This window comes from Somniosus microcephalus, chromosome 14 (assembly GCF_052327205.1).
Source record: "Somniosus microcephalus isolate GS21.2 chromosome 14, FLI_Smic_1.0, whole genome shotgun sequence".
Lineage (NCBI taxonomy): Eukaryota > Metazoa > Chordata > Chondrichthyes > Squaliformes > Somniosidae > Somniosus > Somniosus microcephalus.
The window spans coordinates 43,988,708-44,014,844 of NC_141000.1; the positions used below are offsets into that span (position 1 = coordinate 43,988,708).

The 26,137-nt window shown below is 50.2% G+C and overlaps 1 protein-coding gene across 1 annotated transcript in view; it reads right to left on the reverse strand.

Moving 5' to 3' along the window:
• Nucleotides 1-435: 435 nt before the first annotated feature.
• ace2 (angiotensin I converting enzyme 2) overlaps nucleotides 436-26,137 on the reverse strand; it is a 120,175-nt gene continuing 94,473 nt past the window's right edge. The window contains 1 exon segment of the mRNA XM_086006522.1: nucleotides 436-1,901. Coding sequence (XP_085862648.1) covers nucleotides 1,766-1,901 — 136 coding nt within the window. The 3' untranslated portion in view covers nucleotides 436-1,765.

The following is a 26,137-nucleotide window of genomic DNA, read 5'->3' on the forward strand; positions in this document are numbered from 1 at the left end:
ATTAATCCAGCAACTGACCTGTAAGAATTTGATGATCCCTTTAAATAGCACTGGTGGGAGGTCCGTCATGCTGTTTAACATCGTGTTCAGCTGTGTGAGGTTAAGACAGAGTATAGACTGGAGTAAGGAGCTCTAAAATGGCAGTGCTGGTGTCAAATCAGCGATGCACATTGATTGATGTCGTAATCTGCCTACTCTGCATGCTGCCTGCAGTTGTTAGGTGCGTGCAGGAAACTCCTTTACCAAGATGGCATCCAGTGCACTTCCCATCAGAAGTGCGCGCGCGCATCTCAGACCCCATTTTCAAGCACTAGGAGACTGTGTGGTGCCTAAAAAATGGGTGCTACACTGCCCTAATTAGCCCCCATAATGACTTGTAGAGTCTGTGTATATTTACCATGGAAACAATAAAACATTAATCCAGGTAAATCAAAGAATGGGGCACTGTCATATCTTTATTTATCTGGAACCATCACAGTAAATTCAATGAGCATTGTTACAATGAAAGGAGCCTAGACTGTTGTAAATAAGCAGGGCTGAACTCCCGGTGGTATCCAGTGTATTCTGTGATTGGGGAAGGTGCTTTGAACCTAGCTTAAACTTTCGCATTGTACATTTTAGGGATCTTTTGACCATGTTACTGATCCTTACTGCACCAATCATTTTTTGTGTGTGGCAGGTATCAACATTTTAAGGACTAGCATGACCCTTCTCTAGTTTGCAGTATAGTCTCTCGTCCAATGGCGGATGGATCTCAGACGTTGTGGGAGAAGCGCCTGATCCTGGCCGCACATATGGCATTGGGAGTGGGGTGAGGTGGGCAATGAGTTGCCTTGTGAGCCTGATGCATGTCAACCTTTTCTTACACCCTCAGATTCATTCAAAGTGACCCAGCAGACAGGCTGCTATCGTGCTTTATCAGTGGCTGTCTTCCCCGGGGTAAGAGTAAGTACTGCAAGATTGCAAAGCGGCATTTGGTGTGTCTTTAAAGTGTCTCATCCGCCCACCTCTGTTGCGATATCCGGACTGCAGCTGGTGTAAAAGATGGCTTTAGGAATTCTGTAATCAGATGTGTGGATGACATGTCCAGACCAGTGCAAGTAGACCTGTTTGATCAGGAACAATTCCTGTTCTATCATTGCACTTGAGGACAGAGTGCTTACTCCTTCCATGTCAAGGCAAAGTCCCACACTGAAGGGAAAGGACGACTGACGCTCTAGAGGAGCTACTAGAATGTTTATACTGCTTCTAAAAAGTGACCACACATTGTACAATAAAGCTGTTTGTTTCTAGATTTCTCAGAGCCATGTTTTAGCAGCTTCAGATAGGAACTGCTATCTATATTGGGATCCAATAGGTATGCTCCATTATTTGAACTTTAGGGGGGTGAAATTTGACTTGGGCGGGGACGCAAATTGGGCGGTATCGCGTCTGGTGCCCGTTACACATCCTGTCCAATACTTAGTCCCATTGACTTCAATAAAACTGAATATCAGGCGGGGCGTATAATGGGCGACAGATGTGATACGCCTGTTTTGTTTCCCCAGCCAAGGCGAATTTCTACTGGTGAAGTCCAGAGTAAGCAGAGATCATACAAAACTTTGCAAAATTTGCACTAATTCTGTTGCTAGAAATAGCAGACATTAACTGTGATAATTAAACCTGTTTAAATGCTTCAAGTATAATTTCCATGAGTTCAAAAAGCTAGTCTAAGGGTATTCAGCAAAGTCTGGGGCTAGGGAGAAAAGTCTAAACAAGTGATTCTTTACATCTTTGTATTCAATGGCTCTTCTGTGATGAAAGCCTCGTTCTTTATGCCTTTCTCAATCTCCATCTCCTTGTAATCATGAGTTTTCTGAAGTTCATTATTATCTCCATCTGCTTCTTGTGCCTTTGCCTTCCTATTATTAGGGAATAAACAGTAATATTGCTTTTTACTTCAGAATGAACACATCCAACTATTACACAGCAAACATCTACTTTACTGCTACTGTGATTTAGAATTTGAAATGTCCCCAATAACCAACATGGCAGATCAATAGTGCAGCATTTAACAATATGCTGTTTCAGGGCCTGAACCTCTGCACAAACTCGATCATCAGCTGATGCTGTCTCTCTAATGTGTTTTTCTAGGCTGCATATAGTGACACCACTATACCCGGCCAGAATGGAGATGATTGGGGAATTCCCCCGTCAACCACGCCTTAACTGAGACTCTGTCTTCGACGCGAGTGTCCTCAACTCCATCCCGCAGCATGCTACCCGTCACCACCTCAGCACAACCCCAGCCCGGCATGAGGTTGAAAAGACCATCCAACAACTGAAGAACAACAAGGCCTCAGGAGCAGATGGAATCACCGCCGAGACGCTAAAACATGGCGGAGAAGCACTACTGGCGCAAATACATGAGCTCATTTCTCTTATTTGGAAGGAGGAGAGCATGCCAGGGGATCTCAGAGATGCCGTAATCGTGACCATCTTCAAGAAAGGTGACAAGTCCGATTGCGGTAATTACAGAGGAGTCTCCCTGCTGTCTGCTACAGGGAAAGTCATCACAAGAATCCTCCCCAATCGCCTTCTCCCAGTGGCTGAAGAGCTCCTCCCGGAGTCGCAATGCGGATTCCGTCCACTAAGGGGCACAATGGACATGATCTTCACCGCGCGTCAACTACAGGAGAAATGCAGGGAACAGCACCAACCGCTGTACATGGCCTTCTTTGACTTCACAAAGGCCTTCGACATTGTCAACCGTGAGGGATTATGGAGTGTCCTCCTCAAATTCGGCTGCCCTCAAAAGTTTGTCACCATCCTCCGTCTGCTTCATGACGACATGCAAGCCATGAAATTGACCAACGGATCCACCACAGACCTAATTCACGTATGGACCGGGGTCAAGCAAGGCACCAATGCACTTCTCGATCTTCCTGGCTGCAGTGCTCCATCTCACTCTCAGTAAACTCCCCGCTGGGGTGGAAATAATCTACAGAACAAACGGGAAACTGTTCAACCTCCGTCGCCTCCAGTCCAGATCCAGGGTCGTCCCATCCTCTGTCATCAAATTACAGTATACAGTCGAACTCCAAACCATCATCAACACCTTCAGCGAATCGTACGATAGCATGGGCCTTACACTAAACAACCGTAAGACAAAAGTCCTCTACCAACGTGCCCCCGCCACACAGTACTGCCCCCCGATTATCAAAATCCATGACGAGGCCTTGGACAACCTGGACCACTTTCCATACCTCGGGAGCCTACTATCAACAAGGGCAGATGTCGATGACGAAGTCCAACACCGCCTTCAGTGTGCCAGTGCAGCATTCGGTCACCTGAGGAAGAGGGTGTTTGAAGACCAGGACCTCAAACCCAGCACCAAGTTCATGGTCTACAGAGCAGTAGTGATACCCGCCCTCATGTATGCTTCAGAGACATGGACCATGTACAGCAGGCACCTCAAAGCACTGGAGAGGTACCACCAACGCTGCCTCCACAAGATCCTGCAAATCCATTGGCAAGATAGACGCACCAACGTCAGTGTTCTTGCTCATGCCAACATCCCCAGTATCGAAGCTTTGACCATGCTCAATCAGCTCTGATGGACGGGCCACATCGTGCAAATGTCCGATATGAGACTCCCAAAACAAGCACTCTACTCGGAGCTCCGACAAGAGAGCCCCAGGTGGGCAGAGGAAACACTTCAAGGACACCCTCAAAGCCTCCTTGAAAAAGTGCAACATCCCCACCGACACCTGGGAATGCCTGGCCCAAGAACGCACAAAGTGGAGGAGAAGCATCTGGGAAGGCGCCGACCACCTCGAGTCTCTTCGCCGGGAGCAAGCGGAAGCCAAGCGCAAACAGCGGAAGGAGCGCACGTCAACCCAAGCACCCCACCCACCCGCCCCTTCAACCACCGTCTGCCCCACCTGTGACAAAGACTGTAGGTCCCACATTGGACTCATCAGTCACCTGAGAACTAATTTTTAGTGTGGAAGCAAGTCATCCTCAGTTCCAAGGGACTGCCTAAGAGAAGAGCTGTAAGTGACTGGGACTGATTTTACATACATCATTTATATTGTGTAACTAATCCTCCACTCACTGCATCTTGCAGGAGAAATCACCTTGCTTTACTCGGGAGACGTTGCTGCAGTTTCGGTCATGAGTTCTGTTTGCTGCAGTTCATAGAAACTCTTTTTAAATAGACTCTGTAGAATGTTTGCTGTTAAATAGACTATTTGCTGTTAAATAGACTGTTTGCTGTTAAATAGACTGTTTGCTGTGTGTCCTGTTGTAAGTCCTACCTCTCCTCCAACTCATTGGCTGAGACAATATTGTCACTCTGGTTTTTCTACTTCCATTCATTGCACAATCTTGTTCTTTATTCCTTACAATTTCTTTTCCTGCTCTCCTGAAGGGAAGGAGGAAACAACATTCTTTCTGGGGCCTGAATCCACAGGCAGCTGCTTTCTGCTGCCTAGTGATAGTTCTTTGGCCTCACTGCTCCCTATTTCTGTAATCTCCTCCAGCCCCACAACCTCCCTGAGATCTCTACACTCCTCCAATTCTGCCCTCTTGAGTATCCCTGATTTTCATCGCTCCACCATTGTAGGCCATGCCCTCAGCTGCCTGGGCCCTAAGCTCTAGAATTCCCTCCATTAACCACTCTACCTCTCTACCTCTCTCTCCTCCTTTAAGACACTCCTTAAAATCTACCTCTTTGACCAAGTTTTTGTTCACCTGTCCTAATATCTCCTTATGTGGCTCGGTGCCAAACTTTGTCTGATTTACGCTCCTGTGATGCGCCTTGGGACATTTTACTATGTTAAAGCGCTATATAAATGCTGTTGTTGTGGGTAAGTCGGGATGAGAGTTGGCAGGTCACTGAACCATCAGAGCCCAGCCTGACATTTTCCTCACACACACATACATTGCCCAGCAGGGTAACTGGGTAGTGATCAGCACCAGGAAACTCAGGTTACTTTTCTCTCCATCTCAGTGGTACTGAGTCCAGTTGTAGCACCTGCATTGTCACATTTACAATGTTGCTATCGTTAGTGATCCGAGAACTTTGACCCTACCTCCCTGCTATCCCCATTTCCACCATTCTCTCGTTTAATGTTCTCCATCTCTTCCATTTTTACTTTGATTTTTTTTATACCTAATGTATCTTTTTCTTTCGAGATTTTTTTTCACCAAAAAATGAAGTTCTAAATCTTTTGCTTCCTCTGTTTCTTATTTCTTCTGGGTCCCCTCTCATTTTGGAGATGAGACCAAGTTCAAAAGAGGTGGATTTTTCATTGTCTGAGAACTGGCTTCAAAGACAAACTTTTCAGCCAAACAAAGACCCAGAGCTGGAAGGTTGGCATGGTCACTCTTTGATGTGTTTACGCACAGCAAAACCCAGAGGAGGCTCTGCTGACGATTACAAGTGGTGGGAGAGGGCTGACTATATTGTGAGTATGGAAACCATTTCACGTAGTGTAAAGGAGTATATGGTGGAATTGCAAATACTTGCTGGTGAATCCAATATCCATTTAACACTACACAAATGGTAGAGTGAATTCTGGTGATCTGAAACTGGTAAGCCTTCAGTGTGCCAGTGCAGCCTTCGGTCGCCTGAGGAAGAGAGTGTTTGAAGACCAGGACCTCAAACCCGGCACTAAGCTCATGGTCTACAGGGCAGCAGTGATACCTGCCCTGCTGTATGCCTCAGAGACATGGACCATGTACAGCAGGCACCTCAAAGCACTGGAGAGGTACCACCAATGCTGCCTCCGCAAGATCCTGCAAATCCATTGGCAGGATAGGCGCACCAACGTCAGTGTTCTTGTTCTGACCACGCTCAATCAGCTCCGATGGACGGGTCACATTGTCCGCATGCCCGATATGAGACTCCCAAAACAAGCGCTCTACTCGGAGCTCCGGCACGGCAAGAAAGCCCCAGGTGGGCAGAGGAAATGCTTCAAGGACACCCTCAAAACTTCTTGAAAAAGTGTAACATCCCCACCGACACCTGGGAATCCCTGGCCCAAGACTGCACAAAGTGGAGGAGAAACATCCGGGAAGGCGCCGAACACCTCGAGTCTCTTCGCCAGGAGCAAGCAGAAGACAAGCGCACGTCAACCCAAGCACCCCACCCACCTGCCCCTTCAACCACCGTCTGCCCCACCTGTGACAGAGACTGTAGGTCCTGCATTGGACTCATCAGTCACCTGCAAACTCATTTTTAATGTGGAAGCAAGTCATCCTCGGTTCCGAGGGACTGCCTAAGAAGAAGAATCTGAATGTAGTATATGTGGGTCTGAAACGACTGTAACATTAGATTCGATTTATTGGGGTGATTCTGCGATCTGGTGCTTCAAACAAATGCATCTCACAAAAATCACAGGTACACCGCCCATGATTTTACATCCATTCAGTTTTGATGCTGATACGTCAAACTTTTGAGTTACATGGGATAGTCTGTATCGATGTTTATCTTGCACACAAGCACAATTAATTGTCACATAGTTTGTGATATTTATCGACCTACATTGTATACGTGTTAGCTAATCTAAAATGAACACATGCCACTTAGTTAGTGGGATTAAACAGGAGTGAAATCAAGGCTGTAAATGTATAAAATAGGTTCAGATGAAGCAGACCCTGCAGCCCATTCCATCTCATTCTCCAGCAGGCCAGCCATACATCTACCCTTACACCATCTAGCTCTTTCGTAAATGAGCTCAGTGGCCTGCCTTCAAACGAGCTGTCTGCGAATCCCAGCCAGCTGTTGCTCACCCTCTGTGCAAGGAAATACATCTTGCTATCTGGCCTATATTTGTCCCTCTTGCCCTGCAAATGACATAACAGAAATATTTCTGGTTTACATTCCCAATCCTGTTATTTGCTTCTATGAGCTCTCCTCTGAAATATCTCTTTTCAAGTTTGAAAACCCTTAGCGCATTAAAGTGTTCCTCATAGCGCTTCTCTTTAAAACTGGGGAACAGCTTCATCTCTCATTTGCACTGCCTCTTAGAGCTTACTGCTCTCCATAGTCCTTACTGCTCTTCACAGTCCATACTGCTATCCACAGTCCTCACTGTTCCCCACATTCCTCACTGATCCCCACAGTCCTCATTGATTTCCACAGTCCTGACTGATCCCCACAGTCCTCACTGATCCCCACAGTCCTCACGGATGCCCACAGACCTCACTGATCCCCACAGTCCTCACTGATCCCCACAGGCCCCACTGATCTCCACAGTCCTCACTGATCCCCACAGACCTCACTGATCTCCACAGTCCTCACTGATCCCCACAGTCCTCACTGATCCCCACAGTCCTCACTGATCCCCACAGTCCTCACTGATCCCCACAGACCTCACTGATCCCCACAGTCCAAACTGATCTCCACAGTCCTCACTGATCCCCACAGTCCTCACTGATCCCCACAGTCCTCACTGATCCCCACAGACCTCACTGATCCCCACAGACCTCACTGATCCCCACAGACCTCACTGATCCCCACAGTCCTCACTGATCCCCACAGACCTCACTGATCCCCACAGACCTCACTGATCCCCACAGTCCTCACTGATCCCCACAGTCCTCACTGATCTCCACAGTCCAAACTGATCTCCACAGTCCTCACTGATCTCCACAGTCCTCACTGATCCCCACAGTCCTCACTGATCTCCACAGTCCTCACTGATCCCCACAGTCCAAACTGATCTCCACAGTCCTCACGGATCCCCACAGTCCTCAATGATCTCCACAGTCCTCACTGATCCCCACAGTCCTCAATGATCTCCACAGTCCTCACTGATCCCCACAGCACTCACTTTCTCCACAGTCCTCACTGATCCCCACAGTCCTCACTGATCCCCACAGACCTCACTAATCTCCACAGTCCTCACTGATTACCACAGTCCTCACTGATCCCCAAAGTCCTCACTGATGTCCACAGTGCTCACTTTCTCCACAGTGTTAAGTCTGTGGGTTGTATTGCAAATAATACACAGACTCCAAGATTAACAAATAAAACAGGTCTTTACTATTCAGAGGTTCGGGCGAATCTGCCCTAGTTAACGTATCACAACCCTTATATACTGGTGTGGTCACTATCGGTATTACAGTATACATGAGCCAACAAATAGTGCCACCCTAAAGTAGTGCTCTTAAAGGCGAACGGTTACATTCTATAGTTCCCTTAAAGGTAAACGGTTACATACACAACACTCCTCCCTTTTTAGCTTATTACTTACAGAATCCCCTTTAAACATACAATCTTCAACTTCATATAAACAGTTTACAGATATACTCTCGATGGAGTCAACATCATATAACAATTTACAGATATACTCTCGATGGAGTCAACGCCATATAACTTCATGTTTAACATAACATAATAACATATATAACTTCATGTCAAAACAGATCACAGATTCAGTCTCTGCGGAAAACAGTTCACATTGCTGAAGTGACTCATTCAATAGTCCTTCCATGGATTTAACAGTTTGAACTTCCGAACTGATTTGGCTCCGTTCGGAGGGACCACGTGTGTGATCTGGTAGAGGTGATAATGGTTCAGATGGGTCATCTTCTGTTTCGACTTTTCCTTTTCTGCTTCTTGGAGACTCTCTGGGCTCCACTGTCAGCTGCCAGCTGCCTGCGCAGTTCCTCCTTCTCTGCCTCCTGTTTCCGTCGTAGAGCCAGCTTCACCCGATGTTCCGTAGACTTTTGGTGCTCCTCCATGATTTCTGCACTTTGGGAGTCGAAGTTACAAGCTGGTCAGGCCAGGACATTGCAATATTCGGTGTAGTCCACCAGGTCATGGTAATATTCGGTGTCGTCCTGATCTAGGCCAGCGAGAGGGTCGTCTATTTCCTCCATACCCAGCTGGACGTTAGCCAGCTCTTGTTCCAAATCCAGACATCTTTCCTGAAGAGACTTCTTCATGTGTACCTCTTCATCCAGCTTTTTCTGGGCTTTCAGCAAGTCGTTTACTAATGACCTCATTTGTGATTTTAATACTTCAACTTCCTTTGGAGATTGATTGATCGGACTATTCAATCCCTCTACCGGAGCAGCTGTTTCAGCGGTCTGTTGTTCTACATTGACGTGAGTCAGCGTACTTTTGGTATCCAAGGGTTGCTCTGCTGCCATCTTCTCAGTCTGTGTTGCAACCTCAGCTATTTCCATAACCCTTGAGAGCTCCAACCCCCTCTCCTCTTCCACCACTAATGTTTCATCTATGGATGGAATCTTTACCGATGAGGCAGCCTTGGCCTGGAGCTCATCAAACATTTCCTGCAGCCTTTGGACTTCTTGTTCATGTTCAACCTTTAGTTGTTCATATGCTTCTACTGAAACTAGCTTTTCGGGGGTTGCCGAGTTAATCCCCTCCAGAATTGTAGCCTGGGCCTGTCCATACTGTTCTTTCAACTTCTCACACTCTGCTTGTAAGGAGTCGTAAAGAAGGACTGGAATAAAATCCTGGCTTCCTGAAGATTCCTCTGCAATTGGTTTTTTTGCAATTTCCTGTTGGAGTTCAGCCAAGGCTGCTATGCTATCTGCCTCTCGAAGTCTCACTGCCATCAATTCTTCTTTATTCTTGCAGTCTATCTCAGCCATTTCCCGTTTACTCTCATTTAACTGAGTGAGTAGCCCCTTATTCTGGGCTGAGAGATATTTCACCTTCTCATGTAGACCATAGCACTCCTTCTCTGCTCGACATAGCTGATTTCTGCTGATTTGGTTCTGTATTTCAAGTTCCAACATCCTTTGCTTAGCTTCTTTCAGTTTCGCCTCAATAATCCCCTCTCGCAACATGTCCACATTATTCACATCAGGTAAAGAAGCGTTTCTCTTTTCCATGTCCAAGATTTGTTTCTGCATCTCCTTAAGAGCACACTGCGATTCAACTTCTCTTAACCTTGCCTGCACTAGCTCCGTCTCTAATTGCAGAACAAAATCCTCAGTGTAGCGTGGTTTGCCCTTCTGCTGTATCTCTAGATCATGCAAATATTCTAACTCCTGAACATCATAAGGGAGATGTGATCGGTAATTGGTCACGATGGCTCTATGGTCGCTCTCTGCTTGAGCCAGTAGGTTCTGTTGTCTTTCCAGACTCTCCCATTCGGTGTCATAGAACTTTTTCATTGTTTTCATCTCTTGTACGAGGCGGTAACTTAATTGTTCTAATTGTTGTTGTACTTTGAAATAACGTTGAGTTCGAGCCCGGTGTTCCTCCGTAATGCATATGTCTATAACTTGAACAGACTCAGAATTCTCTGTCTTTATGCACGCCATCGATTTTCCAACCTTAGTCCGTGAGTTCATGTTAACCTTGTTTTTCATACGTAAGCTGGACTTATCGTCTTCCGGCTCGGAGTCTGAGCTGCTTGTCTGCACCGAGTCCTCACTCGTCATTGCTTGTAGGTAGTGCCATTCCATGTCTATTTTCTTCATCCACTCCCGTCCTAGAAGTGGTGGTCCTCCCTCAGGTAGTACGTACAAATTCATTCTTGGGTGTACTTTACCCCTATCTCTCACCTTGACTCTTATTTTCCCCATGGGGTATACGTTATGCCCCGTGTATGTCTGTAATACGAACTTGGTATTTCTTAAGGGTATGTGAGAGAATAGCCGGTGGTAGTCCTTTTGGTTGATGACTGATACAGCTGATCCCGTGTCCAGCTCCATTCGTACTTGGACTCCAGCTATTTTTAGTGTGACCCAGATCGTCTGTAGATCAGTCACTTTACCCACATTGTGGATTCTCAGACTATCCAACTCCTGGCTGTTTGGGTCTGAGTCTGAATTTTGTTCGTCTGAACTCTTTTCAGCCACCTGATGTACCTTGTTGTACTTTTCTTGTGGTGGTGGCTTCCTTTGCTTGTTGGTCTTCTTTCCGGACCTGCATACCTTCGCGATGTGACCCAGTTTGCCACATTTCCTGCACTCTTGGTTCTTAAACCAGCACTGATTCTGGTCGTGCGTTGTCTTTCCACAACGGTAGCATTTGGAATTGCTTGCAGTAATTTGGTCCACCCCGAGTGCCGCCGCCTTTTGCTGCATTTCCGCCGTTCCTTTCGCTGCGGCTTCGTGCGATGAAGCTATGAGGACAGCCCTGTCCAGTGTGAGGTCGTTTTCTTCCAGAAGTCGCTTCTGCGTTCCTTCTTTGGCCAAGCCGCATACGAACTTGTCCCGCAGCGCCTCTGTCAAATTTCCTCCAAACTGGCAGTATTTCGCTAGCTTACGCAGTTCGACTAAGTATTCCGCATTGCTTTCATCTTGCCTCTGGGTTCTGGCGTAAAATTTAAATCGTTCAGCCAGCATCAACGGTGTGGGGTTCAAGTGATCCTTCAGCACTGCTACGATCTCTTCGAAGGTCTGGTCCACTGGTTTAACTGGTGCTATTAGATGTTTCAAAAGCCCGTATGTTTTTGCTCCCATCGAATTTAACAAAGTTATTGCCTTGTCGTCATCCTCAATTTCGTTGCCTACGCAATATATTTCTATGCGTTCCACATACGTGGCCCAGTCTTCTATTTCAGCATTAAAATCATTAATATTTCCTCGCTTAGGCATCTTCTTCTCTTTTCGAGAACAGTACAAGTATTGCTTTACTTATTCTTATTTTTCCTCTCTTCTTGAGAACACACCAGCCTTTCTGAAAATTCTAATTAATTTTCTAAGATGGCGGTTTCCCGCTTCTGTCTTCTTCCCCAGCGGTTTTCCCGCAAAAAATGGCGGCTTTCCCGCGCTTGACGGTCTTCACCTGACCCCCGACGCTGTCTTTCAGCCCGAGTGCGGCCCTTATCTCCGCCGCGATCGATGGCCCGCGCTGTTCACCGCGGCTCTCGCGCCTTCAGTGTCTGCCGACTCTGCCCTACCAGCCCGAGTGCGGCCCTTATCAGGGATTGCGATCGATGGCCCGGCTGCGCCCCTCACTTCAAAGCGGCCCGGCCCTTATCAGTGGATGCGATCGATGGCCCGCGCTGCGCCTCTCGCCCGAAGCGGCTCTCGGCCCTTATCGCTGGTGCGATCGCTGGCCCGCGAAGCGCCTCCCGCTCGAAGCGGCACTTGCTCGCTCCCTCTCAGGCTCTGGCTCACCCGCTCACGCGGCTCTTGCTCGCTCCCTCTCGGGCTCTCGCTCAGCGGATTCAAACGCCTCTCCCCGACCTCCCGCAGTCCGGCCCGTTCCTCCCCGGCTGCGGCTGATTCTTCGCGGGTTATTTCGTTATTTATTTATTTATCGCCACCGCGCCTTGTGATCCCGGTCGCTGTCCGGCCTTTTTCACCCCCTCGACCGTGGTGGTCACTGCCCTTATCCTCCGGATATTTTCCACACTTTCCCCGACTCACAGTCGTTGCGGTCGCCGGTTGCTTTCTTTTGTTAGTTGATCGACGCACTCCGCACCGTGGTAAAAGGGTAGTTGTGCCTGTTGCTGATGAACTTTCGTTGCTAGTCTGCTTCCTGTCTGTTGCTGCAGCCTCGTGTGTTCTTCCAGCAGCACGACGAAGGCGGTTGCCTCACTTCGACGCTCCTTAGTAGCTTAGGAAGTACTGTTGCCGCAGGGTACGATCGTCCTCGTCGCCACTGTTAAGTCTGTGGGTTGTATTGCAAATAATACACAGACTCCAAGATTAACAAATAAAACAGGTCTTTACTATTCAGAGGTTCGGGCGAATCTGCCCTAGTTAACGTATCACAACCCTTATATACTGGTGTGGTCACTATCGGTTTGACAGTATACATGAGCCAACAAATAGTGCCACCCTAAAGTAGTGCTCTTAAAGGCGAATGGTTACATTCTATAGTTCCCTTAAAGGTAAACGGTTACATACACAACACACAGTCCTCACTTTCTCCACAGTCCTCACTGATCCCCACAGTCCACACTGATCTCCACAGTCCTCACTTTTTCCACAGTCATCACTGATCTCCACAGTCCTCACTGATCTCCAAAGTCCTCACCAATTCCACAGTCCTTACAGATCTTCAAACAGTCCACACTGATCCCCACAGTCCTCACTGATCTATACAGTCCTCACTGATCTCCACAGTCCTCACTGATCCCCACAGTCCTTACTGATCTTCAAACAGTCCACACTGATCCCCACAGTCCTCACTTTCTCCACAGTCCTCACTGATCCCCACAGTCCTCACTGATCTCCACAGTCCTCACTAATCCTCACAGTCCTCACTGATCTCCAGAGTCCTCACTGATCCCCTCAGTTCTCACTGATGTCCACCGTCCTCACTGATCTCCACAGACCTCACTGATCCCCACAGCCCTCACTGATCCCAATAGTCCTCACTGATCCTCACAGTCCTCACTGATCCCCACAGTCCTCAATTTATCCACAGTCCTCACTGATCCCCACGGTCCTTACTGATCCCCAAAGTCATCAGTGATCCTCACAGTCCTCAGTGATCTCCACAGTCCTCACTTATCCCCTCAGTCCTCACTGATGTCCACAGTCCTCACTGATCCTCACAGTCCTCACTGATCTCCACAGTCCTCACTGATCTCCACAGTCCTCACTGATCTCCACAGTCCTCACTTTCTCCACAGTCCTCACTTTCTCCACAGTCCTCACTTTCTCCACAGTCCTCACTTTCTCCACAGTCCTCACCGATCCCCACAGTCCTCACCGATCCCCACAGTCCTCACTGATTTCCACAGTCCTCAGTGATCCCCACAGTCCTCACTGATCTCCACAGTGCTCACTGACCTCCACTTTCCTCACTTTCTCCACAGTCCTCACTTTCTCCACAGTCCTCACTGATCCCCACAGTCCTCACTGATCCCCACAGTCCTCACTGATCTCCTCAGTCCTCATCGATCCGCTCAGTCCTCGCTGATCCTTGCAAAGTCCTCACTGATCCCCACAGTCCTCATTGATCCCCACAGGCCCCACTGATCTCCACACTCCTCACTGATCCCCACAGACCTCACTGATCCCCACAGTCCTCACTGATCCGCACAGACCGCACTGATCCCCACAGACCTCACTGATCCCCACAGTCCTCACTGATCCGCACAGTCCTCACTGATCCCCACAGACCTCACTGATCCCCACAGTCCTCACTGATCCCCACAGACCTCACTGATCCCCACAGTCCTCACTGATCCCCACAGTCCTCACTGATCCCCACAGTCCTCACTGATCCCCACAGTCCTCACTGATCCCCACAGTCCTCACTGATCCCCACATTCCTCACTGATCCCCACAGTCCTCACTGATGTCCACAGTGCTCACTGATCCCCACAGTCCTCACGGATCCCCACAGTCCTCAATGATCTCCACAGTCCTCACTGATCCCCACAGTCCTCAATGATCTCCACAGTCCTCACGGATCCCCACAGTCCTCAATGATCTCCACAGTCCTCACTGATCCCCACAGTCCTCAATGATCTCCACAGTCCTCACGGATCCCCACAGTCCTCAATGATCTCCACAGTCCTCACTGATCCCCACAGTCCTCAATGATCTCCACAGTCCTCACTGATCCCCACAGTCCTCACTGATCCCCAAAGTCCTCACTGATCCCCACAGTCCTCACTTTCTCCACAGTCCTCGCTGATCCCCACAGTCCTCACTGATCTCCACAGCCCTCACTAATCCTCATAGTCCTCACTGATCTCCAGAGTCCTCACTGATCCCCTCAGTTCTCACTGATGTCCACCGTCCTCACTGATCTCCACAGACCTCACTGATCCCCACAGCCCTCACTGATCCCAATAGTCCTCACTGATCCTCACAGTCCTCACTGATCCCCACAGTCCTCAATTTATCCACAGTCCTCACTGATACCCACAGACCTAACTGATCCCCACAGTCCTCACTGATCCACACAGTCCTCATTGATCTCCACAGTCCTCACTGATCCCCACAGCCCTCACTGATCCCCACAGTCCTCACTGATCCCCACAGTCCTCACGGATTGCAACAGTCCTCAATGATCTCCACAGTCCTCACTGATCCCCACAGTCCTCAATGATCTCCACAGTCCTCACTGATCCCCACAGCACTCACTTTCTCCACAGTCCTCACTGATCCCCACAGTCCTCACTGATCCCCACAGACTTCACTGATCTCCACAGTCCTCACTGATTACCACAGACCTCACTGATCCCCAAAGTCCTCACTGATCTCCACAGTCCTCACTTTCTCCACAGTCCTCACTTTCTCCACAGTCCTCACGGATCCCCACAGTCCACACTGATCTCCACAGTCCTCACTGATCTCCACAGTCCTCACTGATCGCCACAGTCCTCACTGATCTCCACAGTCCTCACCAATTCCACAGTCCTTACAGATCTTCAAACAGTCCACACTGATCCTCACAGTCCTCACTGATCTCCACAGTCCTCACTGATCTCCACAGTCCTCACTGATCCCCACAGTCCTTACTGATCTTCAAACAGTCCACACTGATCCCCACAGTCCTCACTTTCTCCAAACTCCTCACTGATCCCCACAGTCCGCACTGATCTCCACAGTCCTCACTAATCCTCACAGTCCTCACTGATCTCCAGAGTCCTCATTGATCCCTTCAGTTCTCACTGATGTCCACCGTCCTCACTGAACTCCACAGACTTCACTGATCCCCACAGCCCTCACTGATCCCAATAGTCCTCACTGATCCTCACAGTCCTCACTGATCCCCACAGTCCTCAATTTATCCACAGTCCTCACTGATCCCCACAGTCCTCACTGATCCCCAAAGTCATCACTGATCCCCACAGTCCTCAGTGATCTCCACAGTCCTCACTTATCCCCACAGTCCTCACTTATCCCCACAGTCCTCACTGATCTCCACAGTCCTCACTGATCCCCTCAGTCCTCACTGATGTCCACAGTCCTCACTGATCCCCACAGTCCTCACTGATCTCCACCGTCCTCACTGATCTCCACAGTCCTCACTGATCCCCTCAGTCCTCACTGATTCCCACAGTCCTCACTGATCCCCAAAGTCATCACTGATCCCCACAGTCCTCAGTGATGTCCACAGTCCTCACTGATCCCCACAGTCCTCACTGATCTCCACAGTCCTCACTGATCTCCACAGTCCTCACTGATCCCCTCAGTCCTCACTGATCCCCACAGTCCTCACTGATCCCCAAAGTCATCATTGATCCCCACAGTCCTCAGTGAACTCCACAGTCCTCACTTATCCCCACAGTCCTCACTTATCCCCACAGTCCTCACTGATCTCCACAGTCCTCACTGATCCCCTCAGTCCTCACTGATGTCCACAGTCCTCACTGATCCTCACAGTCCTCACTGATCTCCACCGTCCTCACTGATCGCCACAGTCCTCACTGATTTCCACAGTCCTCACTGATCCCCGCAGTCCTCACTGATCTCCACAGTCCAAACTGATCTCCACAGTCCTCACTTTCTCCACAGTCCTCACTTTCTCCACAGTCCTCACTGATTTCCACAGTCCTCACTGATTTCCACATTCCTCACTGATTTCCACAGTCCTCACTGATCCCCACAGCCCTCACTGATTTCCAGTCCTCACTTTCTCCACAGTCCTCACTTTCTCCACAGTCCTCACTTTCTCCACAGTCCTCACTGATTACCACAGTCCTCACTGATCCCCAAAGCCCTCACTGATCTCCACAGTCCTCACTTTCTCCACAGTCCTCACTTTCTCCACAGTCCTCACTTTCTCCACAGTCCTCACTGATCCCCACAGTCCACACTGATCTCCACAGTCCTCACTGATCTCCAAAGTCCTCACTGATCTCCACAGTCCTCACTGATCTCCACAGTCCTCACCAATTCCACAGTCCTTACAGATCTTCAAACAGTCCACACTGATCCCTACAGTCCTCACTGGTCTCCACAGTCCTCACTTTCTCCAAAGTCCTCACTGATCCCCACAGTCCTCACTGATCTCCACAGTCCTCACTAATCCTCACAGTCCTCACTGATCTCCAGAGTCCTCACTGATCCCCTCAGTTCTCACTGATGTCCACCGTCCTCACTGAACTCCACAGACCTCACTGATCCCCACAGCCCTCACTGATCCCAATAGTCCTCACTGATCCTCACAGTCCTCACTGATCCCCACAGTCCTCAATTTATCCACAGTCCTCACTGATCCCCACAGTTCTCACTGATCCCCAAAGTCATCACTGATCCCCACAGTCCTCAGTGATCTCCACAGTCCTCACTTATCCCCACAGTCCTCACTTATCCCCACAGTCCTCACTGATCTCCACAGTCCTCACTGATCCCCTCAGTCCTCACTGATGTCCACAGTCCTCACTGATCCTCACAGTCCTCACTGATCTCCACGGTCCTCACAGATCTCCACAGTCCTCACTGATTTCCACACTCCTCACTGATCCCCACAGTACTCACTGATCTCCACAGTCCAAACTGATCTCCACAGTCCTCACTTTCTCCACAGTCCTCACTTTCTCCACAGTCCTCACTGATTTCCACAGTCCTCACTGATTTCCACAGTCCTCACTGATCCCCACAGCCCTAACTGATTTCCACAGTCCTCACTTTCTCCACAGTCCTCACTTTCTCCACAGTCCTCACTTTCTCCACAGTCCTCACTGATCCCCACAGTCCTCACTGATCCCCACAGTCCTCACTGATTTCCACAGTCCTCACTGATCCCCACAGTCCTCACTGATCTCCACAGTCCTCACTGACGTCCACTGTCCTCACGTTCTCCACAGTCCTCACTGATCCCCACAGTCCTCACTGATCCCCACAGTCCTCACTAATCCCCGCAGTCCTCACTGATCCCCACAGTCCTCACTGATCCCCACAGACCTCACTGATCCACACAGTCCTCACTGATACCCACAGACCTCACTGATCCACACAGTCCTCATTGATCTCCACAGTCCTCACTGATCCCCACAGCCCTCACTGATCCCCACAGTCCTCACTGATCCCGACAGTCCTCACGGATGCCCACAGTCCTCAATGATCTCCACAGTCCTCACTGATCCCCACAGTCCTCAATGATCTCCACAGTCCTCACTGATCCCCACAGCACTCACTTTCTCCACAGTCCTCACTGATTCCCACAGTCCTCACTGATCCCCACAGTCCTCACTGATCTCCACAGGCCTCACCAATTCTACAGTCCTTACAGATCTTCAAACAGTCCATACTGATCTCCACAGTCCTCACTGATCTCCACAGTCCTCACTGATCTCCACAGTCCTCACTGATCTCCACAGTCCTCACTGATCTCCACAGTCCTCACTGATCTCCACAGTCCTCACTGATCTCCACAGTCCTCACTGATCCCCACAGTCCTCACTGATCTCCACAGTCCTCACTGATCTCCACAGTCACAGATATCACAGAAACCCCACAGTGCAGATAGAGGCCATTTCGGCCCATCGAGCCTGCACCGACACATATCCCACCCGATCCCCGTAACTCCACGTATTTAATCCCCCTAACACTAAGGGTCAATTTATCATAGCCAAACAACCTAACCCGCACATCTTTGGACTCTGGGAGGAAACCGAAGCACCCGGAGAAAACCCACGCAAACACGGGGAGAATGTGCAAACTCCACACAGACAGTCACCCGAGGCCGGATTCGAACCCGGGTCCCTGGCGCTGTGAGGCAACAGTGCTAACCACTATGCCACCGTGCTGTCCTCACTGATTCCCACAGTCCTCACTGATCCCCACAGACCTCACTGATCTCCACAGTCCTCATTGATTACCACAGTCCTCACTGATCAACAAAGTCCTCACTGATCTCCACAGTCCTCACTTTCTCCACAGTCCTCACTTTCTCCACAGTCCACAGTGATCTCCACAGTCCTCACTTTTTCCACAGTCCTCACTGATCTCCACAGTCATCACTGATCTCCACAGGCCTCACCAATTCTACAGTCCTTACACATCTTCAAACAGTCCACACTGATCTCCACAGTCCTCACTTTCTCCACAGTCCTCACTGATCCCCACAGTCCTCACTGATCTCCACAGTCCTCACTATTCCTCACAGTCCTCACTGATCTCCAGAGTCCTCACTGGTCCCCACAGTTCTCACTGATGTCCACCGTCCTCACTGATCTCCACAGACCTCACTGATCCCCATAGCCCTCACTGATCCCAATAGTCCTCACTGATCCTCACAGCCCTCACTGATCCCCACAGTCCTCAATTTATCCACAGTCCTCACTGATCCCCACAGTCCTCACTGATCCCCAAAGTCATCACTGATCCCCACAGTCCTCAATGATCCCCACAGTCCTCACTGATCCTCACAGTCCTCAGTGATCTCCACAGTCCTCACTTATCCCCACAGTCCTCACTGATCTCCACAGTCCTCACTGATCCCCTCAGTCCTCACTGATGTCCTCAGTCCTCACTGATGACCACAGTCTTCACTGATCCTCACAGTCCTCACTGATCTCCACAGTTCTCACTGATGCCCACAGCCCTCACTTATCCCCACAGTCCTCACTGATCCCCACAGTCCTCAATTTCTCCACAGTCCTCACTGATCCCCACAGTCCTCACTGATCCCCAAAGTCATCACTAATCCCCACAGTCCTCAGTGATCTCCACAGTCCTCACTTATCCCCACAGTCCTCACTTATCCCCACAGTCCTCACTGATCTCCACAGTCCTCACTGATCCCCTCAGTCCTCACTGATGTCCACAGTCCTCACTGATCCCCACAGTCCTCACTGATCCCCAAAGTCATCACTAATCCCCACAGTCCTCAGTGATCTCCACAGTCCTCACTGATCCCCTCAGTTCTCACTGATGTCCACCGTCCTCACTGATCTCCACAGACCTCACTGATCCCCACAGCCCTCACTGATCCCAATAGTCCTCACTGATCCTCACAGTCCTCACTGATCCCCACAGTCCTCAATTTATCCACAGTCCTCACTGATCCCCACGGTCCTTACTGATCCCCAAAGTCATCACTGATCCTCACACTCCTCAGTGATCTCCACAGTCCTCACTGATCCCCACAGTCCTCACTGATCTCCACAGTCCAAACTGATCTCCACAGTCCTCACTTTCTCCACAGTCCTCACTTTCTCCACAGTCCTCACTTTCTCCACAGTCCTCACTGATTTCCAGAGTCCTCACTGATCCCCACAGTCCTCACTGATTTCCACAGTCCTCACTTTCTCCACAGTCCTCACTTTCTCCACAGTCCTCACTTTCTCCACAGTCCTCACATTCTCCACAGTGCTCACTGTTCCCCACAGTCCTCACTGATCCCCACAGTCCTCACTGATTTCCACAGTCCTCACTGATCCCCACAGTCCTCACTGATCTCCACAGTGCTCACTGACCTCCACTGTCCTCACTTTCTCCACAGTCCTCACTGATTTCCACAGTCCTCACTGATCCCCACAGTCCTCACTGATTTCCACAGTCCTCACTTTCTCCACAGTCCTCACTTTCTCCACAGTCCTCACATTCTCCACAGTGCTCACTGTTCCCCACAGTCCTCACTGATCCCCACAGTCCTCACGGATTCCAACAGTCCTCAATGATCTCCACAGTCCTCACTGATCCCCACAGTCCTCAATGATCTCCACAGTCCTCACTGATCCCCACAGCACTCACTTTCTCCACAGTCCTCACTGATCCCCACAGTCCTCACTGATCCCCACAGACCTCACTGATCTCCACAGTCCTCACTGATTACCACAGACCTCACTGATCCCCAAAGTCCTCACTGATCTCCACAGTCCTCACTTTCTCCACAGTCCTCACTTTCTCCACAGTCCTCACGGATCCCCACAGTCCACACTGATCTCCACAGTCCTCACTGATCTCCACAGTCCTCACTGATCGCCACAGTCCTCACTGATCGCCACAGTCCTCACTGATCTCCACAGTCCTCACCAATTCCACAGTCCTTACAGATCTTCAAACAGTCCACACTGATCCCCACAGTCCTCACTGATCTCCACAGTCCTCACTGATCGCCACAGTCCTCACTGATCCCCACAGTCCTTACTGATCTTCAAACAGTCCACACTGATCCCCACAGTCCTCACTTTCTCCAAAGTCCTCACTGATCCCCACAGTCCGCACTGATCTCCACAGTCCTCACTAATCCTCACAGTCCTCACTGATCTCCAGAGTCCTCACTGATCCCCTCAGTTCTCACTGATGTCCACCGTCCTCACTGAACTCCACAGACTTCACTGATACCCACAGCCCTCACTGATCCCAATAGCCCTCACTGATCGTCACAGTCCTCACTGATCCCCACAGTCCTCAATTTATCCACGGTCCTCACTGATCCCCACAGTCCTCACTGATCCCCAAAGTCATCAATGATCCCCACAGTCCTCAGTGATCTCCACAGTCCTCAGTTATCCCCACAGTCCTCACTTATCCCCACAGTCCTCACTGATCTCCATAGTCCTCATTGATCCCCTCAGTCCTCACTGATGTCCACAGTCCTCACTGATCCTCACAGTCCTCACTGATCTCCACAGTCCTCACTGATCTCCACAGTCCTCACTGATTTCCACAGTCCTCACCGATCCCCACAGTCCTCACTGATCTCCACAGTCCAAACTGATCTCCACAGTCCTCACTTTCTCCACAGTCCTCACTTTCTCCACAGTCCTCACTGATTTCCACAGTCCTCACTGATTTCCACAGTCCTCACTGATTTCCACAGTCCTCACTGATCCCCACAGCCCTCACTGATCCCCTCAGTCCTCACTGATCTGCACAGTCCTCACTTTCTCCACAGTCCTCACTGATCTCCACAGTCCTCACTGATTTCCACAGTCCTCACTGATCCCCACAGTCCTCACTGATCTCCACAGTCCAAACTGATCTCCACAGTCCTCACATTCTCCACAGTCCTCACTGATCTCCACAGCCCAAACTGATCTCCACAGTCCTCACTTTCTCCACAGTCCTCACTTTCTCCACAGTCCTCACTGATCTCCACAGTCCTCACTTTTTCCACAGTCCTCACTGATCCCCACAGTCCTCACTGATCTCCATAGGCCTCACTGATCCCCACAGTCCTCACTGATCGCCACAGTCCACACGGATCTCCACAGTCCTCACTTTTTCCACAGTCCTCACTGATCTCCACAGTCTTCAGTGATCCCCACAGTCCTCACTGATCTCCATAGTCCTCACTGATCCTCACAATCCTCATTCAACTCCACAGTCCTCACTGATCCCCACAGTCCTCACTGATCTCCATAGTCCTCAGTGATCCACACAGTCCTCACTGATCTCCACAGTCTTCACTGATCCCCACAGTCATCACTGATCCCCACATTCCTCACTGATCTCCACAGTCCTCACTGATCCCCACAGTCCTTACTGATCCACACAGTCCTCACTGATCCCCACAGTCCACACTGATACCCACAGTCCTCACTGATCCCCACAGTCCTCACTGATCTCCACAGTCCTCACTGATCCCCTCAGTCCTCACTGATGTCCACTGTCCTCACTGAACCTCACAGATCTCCACAGTACTCACTGATCTCCACAGTCCTCACTGATCCTCACAGTCCTCACTGATCTCCACAGTCTTCACTGATCCTCACAGCCCTCACTGATCTCCACAGTCCTCACTGAACCCCACAATGCTCACTGATCCCCAAAGTCCTCACTGATCCCAAAAGTCCTCACTGATCCCCACAGTCCTCACTGATCCACACAGTCCTCACTGATCCCCACAGTCCTCACTGATCTCCACAATCCTCACTGGCCTCCACACTCCTCACTGATCCCCACACTCCTCACTGATCTCCACAGTCCTCACTGATCCCCACAGTTCTTAATTTCTCCACAGTCATCACTGATCCCCACAGTCCTCACTGATCACCACAGTCCTCACTGATCCCCACAGTCCTCACTGATCCCCACAGTCCTCACTGATCCCCACAGTCCTCACTCATCCCCACAGTCCTCACTGATCCCCTCAGTCCTCACTGATCCCCTCAGTCCTCACAGATCCCCACAGTCCTCACTGATCCCCTCAGTCCTCACTGATACCCTCAGTCCTCACTGATCCCCACAGGCCTCACTGATCCCCACAGTCCTCACTGATCCCCACAGCCCCCACTGATCTATATAGTCCTCACTGATCCCCACAATCCTCACTGATCGCCTCAGTCCACACTGATCCCCACAGTCTTCACTGATCCCCACAGTCCTCACTGATCCCCACAGTCCTCACTGATCTCCATAGTCCTCACTGATCCTCACAATCCTCAATCATCTCCACAGTCCTCACTGATCCCCACAGTCTGCACTGATTTCCATAGTCCTCAGTGATCCGCACAGTCCTCACTGATCTCCACAGTTCCCACTGATCTCCACAGTCGTCACTGATCTCCAAACTCCTCACTGATCCCCTCAGTCCTCACTGATCGCCACAGTCCTCACTGATCCCCAAGTCCTCACTGATCCCCATTGTCCTCACTGATCCCCACAGTCCTCACTGATCCCCACTGTCCTCACTGATCCCCACAGTCCTCACTTTCTCCACAGTCCTCACTGATCCACTGTTCTCACTGATGCCCACAGTCCTCAGTTTTCTCCACAGTCCTCACTGATCCCCACAGTCCTCATTGATCTGCACAGTCCTCACTTTCTCCACAGTCTTCACTGATCTTGACAGTCCTCACTGATCCCCACAGTCCTCACTGATCCCCACAGTCCTCACTGATCTCCACAGTCCTCACTGATCCCCACAGTCCTCACTTTCTCCACTGTCCTCACTGATCTCCACAGTCCTCACTTTCTCCACAGTCCTCACTTTCTCCACAGTCCTCACGGATCCCCACAGTCCACACTGATCTCCACAGTCCTCACTGATCTCCACAGTCCTCACTGATCGCCACAGTCCTCACTGATCTCCACAGTCCTCACCAATTCCACAGTCCTTACAGATCTTCAAACAGTCCACACTGATCTCCACAGTCCTCACTGATCTCCACAGTCCTCACTGATCCCCACAGTCCTTACTGATCTTCAAACAGTCCACACTGATCCCCACAGTCCTCACTTTCTCCAAAGTCCTCACTGATCCCCACAGTCCGCACTGATCTCCACAGTCCTCACTAATCCTCACAGTCCTCACTGATCTCCAGAGTCCTCACTGATCCCCTCAGTTCTCACTGATGTCCACTGTCCTCACTGAACTCCACAGACTTCACTGATCCCCACAGCCCTCACTGATCCCAATAGTCCTCACTGATCGTCACAGGCCTCACTGATCCCCACAGTCCTCAATTTATCCACGGTCCTCACTGATCCCCACAGTCCTCACTGATCCCCAAAGTCATCAATGATCCCCACAGTCCTCAGTGATCTCCACAGTCCTCAGTTATCCCCACAGTCCTCACTTATCCCCACAGTCCTCACTGATCTCCATAGTCCTCACTGATCCCCTCAGTCCTCACTGATGTCCACAGTCCTCACTGATCCTCACAGTCCTCACTGATCTCCACAGTCCTCACTGATCTCCACAGTCCTCACTGATATCCACAGTCCTCACCGATCCCCACAGTCCTCACTGATCTCCACAGTCCAAACTGATCTCCACAGTCCTCACTTTCTCCACAGTCCTCACTTTCTCCACAGTCCTCACTGATTTCCACAGTCCTCACTGATTTCCACAGTCCTCACTGATTTCCACAGTCCTCACTGATCCCCACAGCCCTCACTGATCCCCTCAGTCCTCACTGATCTGCACAGTCCTCACTTTCTCCACAGTCCTCACTGATCTCCACAGTCCTCACTGATTTCCACAGTCCTCACTGATCCCCACAGTCCTCACTGATCTCCACAGTCCAAACTGATCTCCACAGTCCTCACATTCTCCACAGTCCTCACTGATCTCCACAGCCCAAACTGATCTCCACAGTCCTCACTTTCTCCACAGTCCTCACTTTCTCCACAGTCCTCACTGATCTCCACAGTCCTCACTTTTTCCACAGTCCTCACTGATCCCCACAGTCCTCACTGATCTCCATAGGCCTCACTGATCCCCACAGTCCTCACTGATCGCCACAGTCCACACGGATCTCCACAGTCCTCACTTTTTCCACAGTCCTCACTGGTCTCCACAGTCTTCAGTGATCCCCACAGTCCTCATTGATCTCCATAGTCCTCACTGATCCTCACAATCCTCATTCAACTCCACAGTCCTCACTGATCCCCACAGTCCTCACTGATCTCCATAGTCCTCAGTGATCCACACAGTCCTCACTGATCTCCACAGTCTTCACTGATCCCCACAGTCATCACTGATCCCCACATTCCTCACTGATCTCCACAGTCCTCACTGATCCCCACAGTCCTTACTGATCCACACAGTCCTCACTGATCCCCACAGTCCACACTGATACCCACAGTCCTCACTGATCCCCACAGTCCTCACTGATCTCCACAGTCCTCACTGATCCCCTCAGTCCTCACTGATGTCCACTGTCCTCACTGAACCTCACAGATCTCCACAGTACTCACTGATCTCCACAGTCCTCACTGATCCTCACAGTCCTCACTGATCTCCACAGTCTTCACTGATCCTCACAGCCCTCACTGATCTCCACAGTCCTCACTGAACCCCACAATGCTCACTTATCCCCAAAGTCCTCACTGATCCCAAAAGTCCTCACTGATCCCCACAGTCCTCACTGATCCACACAGTCCTCACTGATCCCCACAGTCCTCACTGATCTCCACAATCCTCACTGGCCTCCACACTCCTCACTGATCCCCACACTCCTCACTGATCTCCACAGTCCTCACTGATCCCCACAGTTCTTAATTTCTCCACAGTCATCACTGATCCCCACAGTCCTCACTGATCACCACAGTCCTCACTGATCCCCACAGTCCTCACTGATCCCCACAGTCCTCACTGATCCCCACAGTCCTCACTCATCCCCACAGTCCTCACTGATCCCCTCAGTCCTCACTGATCCCCTCAGTCCTCACAGATCCCCACAGTCCTCACTGATCCCCTCAGTCCTCACTGATACCCTCAGTCCTCACTGATCCCCACAGGCCTCACTGATCCCCACAGTCCTCACTGATCCCCACAGCCCCCACTGATCTATATAGTCCTCACTGATCCCCACAATCCTCACTGATCGCCTCAGTCCACACTGATCCC